At 41.5% G+C, this 10152-nt stretch overlaps 1 protein-coding gene across 6 annotated transcripts in view; it reads left to right on the top strand.

The window, feature by feature from the left end:
* Positions 1 to 3002: 3002 nt before the first annotated feature.
* ATP11B (ATPase phospholipid transporting 11B (putative)) overlaps positions 3003 to 10152 on the top strand; it is a 149315-nt gene continuing 142165 nt past the window's right edge. For 3 of the 6 annotated variants that reach the window (XR_016393062.1, XR_016393061.1, XM_089910789.1), the window contains exon 1: positions 3005 to 3266. Coding sequence is in view for 3 of the 6 variants with exons in the window: in XM_089910789.1 (XP_089766915.1) it covers positions 3240 to 3266 (27 nt within the window). In the remaining 3 variants the exon portion in view is untranslated. The other 3 variants (XM_089910787.1, XM_022571370.3, XM_089910788.1) reach the window with 3 other exon arrangements.

Raw genomic sequence — 10152 nt, 5'->3', positions numbered from 1 at the left:
ACAAGTTTACTCAAGAGAAAGAACCATACTTACCATTAAATCAGTGGCTGTTGTGTGATGCTGTTATTCTCTTGGAAGGTCTGTCACCTCACTTGAAATGGCTTAAGTTTCAGGTTTCCTTGTCTGTCACCAGAGCACAACTTCCTACAACGTGCTTTACTTCTGGCTCTTTGCCAGTCCAGCACTTTTGAGCTGGATGGTTCACTCTAGCAATAATTTCCTATCTGAGCTTTCTTCTCTCTTCACCCTATCACGTATAATGTCTATGGACTAACACTCTGATTTCAACCTGTCATTTCATTGTTCAGAAAATTCCAGTGATTGCCCAATTTCCGGTAAACTCCCGTGACTAACCGGAAACTCTCCTAATACTACGCCTCCCCTTATTCACCCAACCCCACCTCTTATTACTCCAAATTAGTTGTACCTCAAACATCTTTAGCTTTCCGCACTTCTTCCTGCTGGAAAGCCTTTCCCTCCCACCTTCATCCTCCCATTTCAAGTTCAGCTCAAATTCACCTCCTTTCTTCTGAACGCTCCTCAACTGCTATTGCTCACATCAGTTTTCTGAAATTAATGACTATTATTGGTATAGTTTAGAACTTAATCTCATACTGCCTTGGACTGTTATTTAACTGACTCCTCTCTGCAACTTCTCTTTCCAACAAGATTGTAAACTCTCCCCAGAGAGAAGGGCTCACCTTAAAAGTTGTACTTGTGTCTCCTCCTAATTTTAGGCAGTTGTTATGCATACATTTGGTGTTCAATACATTGAAGAAATAGCTGTGGAATGAATGAACTGCCATTGACTGCAAATATATTTTCTTTCATTCCTTTACAGCTGGTGCTTGCCTTAAGTCCTGTATATTCTGATTTCAGTGTTTTCAAACTGCTCCAACCACAACCAATAGGAAGACATTCTTTTTATATTGTGATCTGATGTGTGTGTGTGCGCGCACACACACACACACACATACACACCTGAAACAAGTTTCACAAAACAGTACATATTATTTACACTAAGCAATATATTCCGATGTTTTATGTTCTGTTTTTTAAAGATACTGATCATGACAGCTCATGACACACTAAATTGATTTAATCACCACTAAAGAGTTATAATCTACAGTATAAAAATACTCTATTTTATGCTTCTTAGATTAATATGAGGTGTAGAATATTGCTCCTGAAAAATGCTTAGACCAAAACACTGCCATGAGTACTCATTCTGTTACTGACAGTTTGAGCTACAATTATTATCTTTACACAGCTATCTTGAGATAACGTCTTACCATATTCCACCATGGCGTTTAGAATCAACTCCTCCCACTTCCACCTTTTGAAAATTGGGACACAGTTAAATAACAACGCACAAAATGTCCTCTAGATTTCTATTGCTTATCTTGTCTTGACAAACTTTAGTGGCATATAAGTAAAAATTTGCTGGCCTAATTTTATTCAGACCACTTGCAGACGAATAAAAATAGGTATGTTCATATTTTTCTTTACAATAGCTTATTGTATTTCTTTACAATAGCTTATTTTTCTTTACAATAGCTTAAGGTTACTTAACCTGAGCACGTTACTTAACCTGCGCCTCCATGTCTGCATCCACACAATGGGAATAATATTGTATCAACTTCAGTAGTATCAACTTCAAAGGATTGATGGGGTTAAATTAGACCATGCAAGTAAAGAGTTTATTACAGGGTCTGGGACACACAAGTGCTCCATGAATGGTAGTAATGTTTTATCCCTATTACAGATAAGTAAATGTATCTCAAACTTCCTTTTAGGGTCATAAAGCAAGGTTCAGTTAGAAGAACAAAAGTGAGATTACTTTTTCTCTTTAGATATCTAGTTAATTTTTATAGTTGGATTTATATATAATGTAAAATTCCACTTCTGGTTTTACAGACCATAAATACTCCTAAGGAAAGGCTCTATTTGTGGTGCTGGATAATCATTATATAATAAGGAATGTCTATTGAAACTAAAAGACTGTGTGTTTATATATGCAAAAAAACTTGCCTAGTTTTGCTAATCTCATTTAGATTTCTGTTTTCGCTTAATAAAAAACATTCTTTAACTCTTGTGTGTCGAATGGTGAAATGTGCTTTAATTCGGCAAAATACTGCACACAATACACATACATAACACTCAAGATGTATACGGGCTTGCTTTTGAATAAACCGAGACCCGGCACTTCATTTCAGCCTTCCAAGTCAAAGTTTTATTCCAGTTGTTTTTATATTCCTTCTTACCTCTATTTTTCCACACCCTTCTCTTATCTACGTCTTGTTACTGATGAGGTGTTTTTGATTGCAGGAGTTCGGCAGTTAACAGTAAGCAACTACCTTCCCACAGAAAGTATTTTTCCCCCAACCTGTTCAATTTAGCACTGCAAGACAGCGTATCTTTCTATTCTCCCGGAAACGCTAGTCTGCACCGGACCAGGCCCAGGGGAGTTGCATCCCCTTTCAAAATTACTGAAGTGATCAAGATTTCCCTAGCCCCAGCTCAGTCCTTTGCTAAAGAGAGCTGCGTTAAGTGTTGAGACAAAGGCTTTGGCAATTTCACTGAACCGAAACTGGAGACCTCCGGGAATTAACTTTCAGTCACTACACTCCTGATCTTGCGTATGCGTGTCGGGCTGCTGGGGGAACCAAAGAAGGCAGAGAACCAGAAGCAGACCCGCAACAGGAGGTAGGAATAGAGGAGTCGGCCAGGAGCTGCAGACTCGGTAGACAGACACACCCACGCGACTAAATCCTACCCCAGAAACGAGGGGAGGGGCAGAGCCCAGACGCCGCGTTCGGAAGCCCGGCCCCCTTCCACGCTCGCCGCCTTCTCCACCCACGCGGCTGAGCCTGGGCCCTGGGTCCGCGCAGCCAGTTTCGTCACGTCCGGAGGCGGGCCGGGGCGCCGGGGGCTGGCCCGGGTGGGGCCGGGGGTGGGGTTGTGGCGGTACTGCGGGTGACAACGGTCAATAATGAAGGTGGCTGCGGCGCGGCAGCGGACTCAGCTGCGCCGGGCGGGGGCGGCGCCGGGACCGCGCCTGTAGGACCTCGGGGCCGGCGCGGCGAGATGGGGCCCCGGCGCGGGGAGTGAGGCGGGCGCGACGGCGAGCGGAACTTCAGCCGGAGGGGCTCTCCTGCTTCCCCCTCTGGCTCTTCGGCCTCCACCTGCAGCCCCTCGGCCCCCGCGTCCCGCGGGACCGGGACGGCAACGGCGGGGGCATGTGGCGCTGGGTCCGGCAGCAGCTGGTAGGTGCCTCCGCCCCTCACCTCCCGGACGCTTGCTCCTGCGCGGTCTCTTGGGCCCAGGTGGCGAGGAAGGGCCGGCGGCGCGGAGCCGCGAGGCCGGGGCGCGGGCTCCGGGCTAGGCCGCAGCGGAGGCGGGCTAGGGCCCGGGAGCCGGCAGAGCCCCGAGCAGCTCCGGCACGCGTCTCGCCGCCGAGCCCGGGCCGCCGAGGTCGGCGGCCGCTTCCTGCCCGCGCTTCTCGGTTACTCCCTCCTCCTCGGCGCACCAGGGCGGCTGCGATCAGAAGCGAGTCCGGAGCGGGGTCGGCGTCCCTCCTGAGGAACTCGGGCGAGGGCACGGAAAGAGAGTAGGTCTTGGGGAGAGAAAAGAGTCTTGTGTTTCCTGCCTCTAACAATTTGGGACTCGTTTGAGCGAAGGGGAGGGTGAGGACTTGTCTCCAGCTCCCTCTCCTCGCTGTTTTCGCGGTTGCGTTATCAAGGAGGAGGGTCACTTACCTAGTCTAACCGCTCTCAACGAAAGAAATTTTACCCAAGGCCTGGGTGAGGGAAAGAAAGAATATTCCAACACCCCGTCTAGTTTCGAAGGTAAGTACGGTAGTTATGGCGGACTTTTCCTTCTTACCTTGTCCTCGCCCTAACCCCAAGTGAAACTTTTCGAACGCGAACCTCCCTTTTTTTCCGCTCTCCCGAGGCAGTTTGAACGAGACCGGTTTGGAATCAATGGTTAACTTTTCAGTTTTACTGGAACACCTGGAGAAAAAAAAAGGATCTTAGAAAAGGGTGATTTAAGGCATATAAAAAGCGCCACCTTTCTCAGAATTAATTCACAGACAGAACTTTCTTGGCTGCTGGCGGCTGCAGCCCGCAAAGTACACCACTAAGGCAACGTGACAGTTAGGACTGAAATTGCTCCTGGCTGAAGAAGCCTAACCTTACCTCCATGATGAGGTCTGTTACTGTTTGCGGCTTAATTTCTAAATCGCATTAGTAATTAAATGCTGTCACAACTCGGTGTTTTCACTTACGAATTCAAAAGGCCGTGAAGCAAAAACCGTTTTTGTGGGACTGTAAAGATTTTGTGGGACCAAAACATTGATACCTCTTTTTCCCTGCTCTGGAAGAACATTTTTTTGTTGTTATGACTAAGAAGTATGCTGTTTCAGAGCTAGCCTTCTGTTAATTCATTTGGCAGTGGGCATCATTCTCAAAAAAAAAAAAAAAAATCTTATAAATAAAACTAGAACTGCCTTCCACTGCCTCAGACAAATGTTAGCTCTCTATTTTTAGGTAATTGGGCATTCATATATCCCAGATATATGCCTTATTAGGAAACCAAGCTAATGATGTCATTATAATACCAGATTGTTGTAATACTTTGGCTTCGTTGCAGTAAGCGGCAGCTCGGTAACTTTAGAAGTTGATTATTTCAGGTCTGATCTCATGCCTTTGATTTGCCCATCTTCATGTATAGAAGTCTTTGTTTACCTGATGGTGTTTTTGTGTGCTAGTGGTTCTCTTAAAGTTTTTTCTAGTAGATTTAAGACACCACTTCTCAGTGTTAGGTATTTTTGTTAACCTGAATAAAATCCTGATTGTATAACCATTGTCATCTTCAAGACAGGCAGTCTGGTAATGTTTTTCTTAAATGGTTTCAGCTGAACACAACTAAAAGGAAGGGCAGGGAGTTGTGTGGTTAATTTACAAGACAGCAGCTGCCTTACAGGGTGGTTAACAAGTTGAACAAGTTCGCTGTACACAAAAAATGCTCTCTCTGACATTGGTTGCTCACTTCACTGGTTTTACTTTTAAGTTATCAGTATGGAAGTACGAAAGTATGTAATCAGACCTGTGCCCATGTAGGACTTTGTTTCTCTGATTACCTTTGTACAGTCACTTAAATTATACATTAAGGATAGTGGATTCACAGAGTAATGAAAGTGTATTTTACTATCCCAGTCATAAACAGCCATTCTGGTTACTACACCAGGAATTATTCAATTCAAAGTCTAGTTTAAATTATAATTCCAGTTGCTCAATGAATTGAGTCTTTTAGCAATAGGTTGGTTCACTTAAGAAAATTCAGATAACTAGGACAGATTTGGAGAAATTAATAAGCAGACCACAAAGACAGGTTTTTTTGAGTTATAAAAACACTTTATTCATTATATGCATCCCGATTTTCAACAAGTTAAATTGTCTTGCCAAAAAAAAAGTTCATTGTCATTTTGTACTGAAACAACTCATATGTTCTATTAATTCTTCTCTAATTAAAAAAAGTTTGACTCCTTATCTCCGCAGACTATTTTCACTTCTTGACACACTGAGAAAAATTAGGAGGTTGTCAGAAAGTTGATGTTTTCCTTTGGGGAAGTATACTGAAAAGATTGGACTATCCTTTTTCTTTCTCTTTTGTTCTTTCTTTTTGGGCTCATAATGCTAAAGTTATTTCACACTAAGAAAATTTTCTTATGATGTCTTTCTGGTACAGTTGGTATTATTCTAGCATCACATGTGTGTTAACTCATTAGAGATGACAGCACCATGATTATAATAGTGGAAATGCCATTAGCTACTCACTCTATTCTCATATTTAGATTTTTGTGGTAGCCATTAACCACCTTGGCTATTAAAAGTCTAATCAATTAAAAATCCATGCGGCTGTTAGCTACTATATTGGACAGTTCAGAGTAGGACATATTTATTAGCACAGAAAATTATTGTACAGCGCTACTTTAGACAAATGAAAGTCTTTGTCAGTTCATATTTTAGTTGACATGTAATATTTCTTTACAGGGCAATGTAGTGCTGTGTTTTTAAAGCACTTACTGTGTGCAGACATAATAAGCTAAATACTGGGGACACAAATGTAGGTCACTGAGGGCCTTATTCATCTCTGTATGCTCATTGTCTCACACAGTACTTGACATGAGTAGACACTGGGTACATGTTTGCTGAATAAATGAATAGGTGAGAAAATAAAGAATGAATCCATAGTATTGCTTCTGTGTTTAGAGATCAAGTGACAAAATTCAAAGATTGACCAGTCCATAAGAAAGCTAGAAAATTACTATAATTTTTAAAAACACAACTTAATGTTGTCATACTAGGATACAGTTTATTAAATTGTTCCATAAGTGTAGTCCCTTCAGGTTTGTATCCGCAGTGGTGGAAGGAGGCTAGTAAGATTGTCTTCTGATTCACTGAGAAAAATGGGAAGCTCTTAACCTAAACTCTCAACCCATTCTTATTCACCAGACTTGTTTATATCTTAAGCCTAACCTTTACACTTGTCACAGAGGAAGGTGCGACGGTCCTCTTTTCCAAACTAACCAGTCCACTCGTGCTCTTTCATCCTGCTCTCCGCACTCCATATCAGTTATCTATAGTATGTTTACTCTTTTTCTTTCAGCTGTGAACATGTTCAAGCCTCCCTCTACTAATTTACTTTGCCCTGTACCTGTGTCAAATTCTTTTCAGTTTTCTAAAAAATAGGTCTATTCTGCATAATTATGCTGTTCAAGACCCTTGAAATGTGGCTAGTTCAAGTTGAAATATGCTTAAGTATAAAATACGCCTAGGATTTTAAAAATGGTATAAAAAAAGAATGTAAAAATCTCAATTTTTATATTGTTACATGTTGAAATAATATTCTGGATTTATTCAGTAAAGTCAAATATTGCAATTAATTTTGCTTGTTTCTTTTTACCTTTTTAAAAAAGGTTACTAGAAATTTTTAAATTACATATATGGCTTGTATTTGTGGCTCATCTTATATTTCTGTTAGTGCTGCTGTATAACATTAAAAGTGAGCTTGTGTTTCTTTATGGCACATTATGTAAGTCTAGGTAGCTCACACACTAGACTGTAAATATCTTAGGATGGGCCATATTTTGTTCATCTTTATAGCCCTTGCACTCAAGACAGCAGCTGGCCCATATTGTAGGTACTCGCCCACCAAATGTTGGTTGACTAAGTGAATGAGAATCAGATTTATTTCAGCATCAATTTGGAAGTACCTGTGTTCTTTGCCTTTCTCTCAAGGAATGAATGAGGAGGAGTAGGTCAGGGAAGCACAGGCCTACGGTGCTATTTTTTTGGTGTGACCAAGTAAATTTTAACCTCAAAAATGTTTAAGATCCGAGAGCTTAGAGTATTTGCTTATTTTATCTCTATGTTCAGACTTATATTCTCAGATACCCAATTTTTCATTTGGTTACAGAGGTCAAGCATTAGTGGAATCCCAATTATCCTAACAGCACTGAAGTAGGGACCTTGTCCAGATACCCCAAAGAACCTTGTGATTGCCACTATCATCATTAAATATCCCTTCTATCCCTGCAGTCTGTTTTCAACATAGCAGCCAGAGTGATCTTATTAAAACACAGGTTAGGTCATGTAATTCCTGTGTTTAAAACCTTCCTGAGGGGCTTCCCTGGTGGCGCAGTGGTTGAGAGTCCGCCTGCCGATGCAGGGGACACGGGTTCGTGCCCCGGTCCGGGAAGATCCCACATGCCGCGGAGCGGCTGGGCCCGTGAGCCATGACTGCGGAGCCTGCGCGTCCGGAGCCTGTGCTCCGCAACGCGAGAGGCCACAACAGTGAGAGGCCTGCGTACCGCAAAAAAAAAAAAAAAAAAAAAACCTTCCTGAGGACTTGCTCAGAGTAAAAGCCAAAGTCTCTGGTAGATCTGTATCCACCCCGCTCCCCAAACCACTTCTCATCTCTCATCATTCTTTTTTTTAATTTTTATATATTTATTTATTTATTTTTGGCTGCGTTGGGTCTTCGTTGCTGCACATGGGCTTCTCATTGCGGCAGCTTCGTGTTACGGAGCACGGGCTCTAGGCATGAGGGCTTCAGTAGTTGTGGCTCGCAGGCTCTAGAGCGCAGGCTCAGTAGTTGTGGCACACATAGGCTTAGTTGACTCCTTGGCATGTGGGATGGATCTTCCCCGGACCAGGGATTGAACTCGTGTTCCCTGCGTTGGCAGGCGGATTCTTAACCACTGCACCACCAGGGAAGTCCTCCCATCATTCTTCACTCACTTTTCTTTATCCACACAGAGCTTGCTATTCATCAGAAGTGCCGGGCGTACTTGAGTCTTAGGATTTTTGCCTTGGCCGTTACCTCTGCCTGCAATGTTCTTCTCCTAGGTATCTGCTGGCTCCTTCACTCCCTTCAAATCTTTATTCAGATGTTACCATATCAGTGAGGCCTTTTCTGGCCATTCAGTATAAAATTGTAAATCCCCACCCCCATACTTCCCTATCCCCTTCACTGCTTTTTTAATTTCTCTTAGCACTTATCACTATTTAACATGCTCTGTACTCTACTTATTTGTCTCATTTATATCATGAAAGCAAGGATTTTTGTCTATTTTGTTTTAGTTCTCCATGTAATAAAAGCTGTTTCTCAACTCTGCATCTACTTATAGGTAACACTATTTCTTTCTCATTTATTTATTCATTCACCCAAACATTTTCTGAACATATACCTGTGATAGCGTATTGCTAGGCTCTGGAACTACCAAAATGAAGCAACCCCAGCCCTAGCCATTCTTCGAGGACTAATGGATATTTGAATTGATGTCAGTTTTTTTCCTATTAAAAAAAATGTTGCGGTGATCATTTTTGTTTATGTGTGGTTTTTTTAAATTGGAATACCTAGAAGTGGAATTGCTGGGTCATGGGGTGTGCATGTTATGACTGTTACTAGATATTGCCAGATTATTTTCTAAAACATGAGAGTTCCCCTTTTCCTACATCTTGGTCAACACTTTGTACTGTCAGACTTGAAAAACTTACCAATCTGATGAGTGTGAGAGGTATATCATTTTGCCCTAATTTGCATTTTGCTGATTGCTAGTGAGGTTCAGGTGTCCTGTGTTTCACTCATATGAATAGATTACCCACTTTTCTTTTCTTCTTATTTTATTGGAGTATGATTGCTTTACAACGTTGTGTTAGCCTCCACTGATTACCCATTTTTCTCTTGGGTGGTGTGTCTTTTCCTTATTAGTTTCTTCTGTAGTCTGGATGCCAATTCTTTGTTGTATATGTTGTAAATATCTTCTTTTAGCCTGCCCCTTGTATTTAACTTTGTTGATGGTGTCTTTTTTGATGTTGTAAATTTATTTGTAGGTAAATTTATTAGGTGAGTGATTTCTACTTTTTATTACTTGTTTAGGAATTCCTTTTCTACACCAGGGTCATAAAGCTGTTTTTCTAGTGTTTTCTTCAAGTTGTCTAAAAATTTAGTTTTACAACATTTAGGTCTTTAATATACCTGGAATTTATTTTTGTGTATGGAATAAAGTAGGGAATTTGTTTTCTCCCACATAAGTTATTTGTCCCAGTGCCATTCATTGAATGAGCCATCTTTTCCCCACTAGCCAGTGTTGTTTGCCTTCTCTGTCATATACCATCATTCTCTTTGTTTTGTGTTCTGTTTCTAGGTTCTCTATTCTGTTTCATTCATGTATTGATCTGTTGGTGCACCAGTAAGGCACTATCTTAGCTATAGTGGTTTATGAGAAGTCTTGATATCTGGCCAGGCAGAACCCCCAATCCTTTTTTTTCCCCCAGAATTGCTTGGGATCTTTACTCTTCCATATGCTATTTTTTATAATCAGTTTGTCTAATTCTGTGGAAATCTTTCTAGGATTTTGATTTGCTTTGCATTGAATTCGTTAAGTTTCTATTCATATTTTTTCCCTTTGATCATGTAGAAGCTATGGATTGTATTTTTATCCTTTTTTTTTCCTAGCTGTGCCTATATATTGAGCATCTCTATCCACCTACAAATAATATAGGGATTTAGAAGATGTTGACCTCAGTATGCCCTCTCACCTTCCACATTACTGTTACATAATAGTTTAGCTCTGTTTTGTGC

This window comes from Delphinapterus leucas, chromosome 4 (assembly GCF_059928025.1).
Source record: "Delphinapterus leucas isolate spDelLeu-1000000601 "Yukka" chromosome 4, BTC_Dleu_Yukka2, whole genome shotgun sequence".
Lineage (NCBI taxonomy): Eukaryota > Metazoa > Chordata > Mammalia > Artiodactyla > Monodontidae > Delphinapterus > Delphinapterus leucas.
This window is presented reverse-complemented; position numbering and strand designations above follow the sequence as displayed.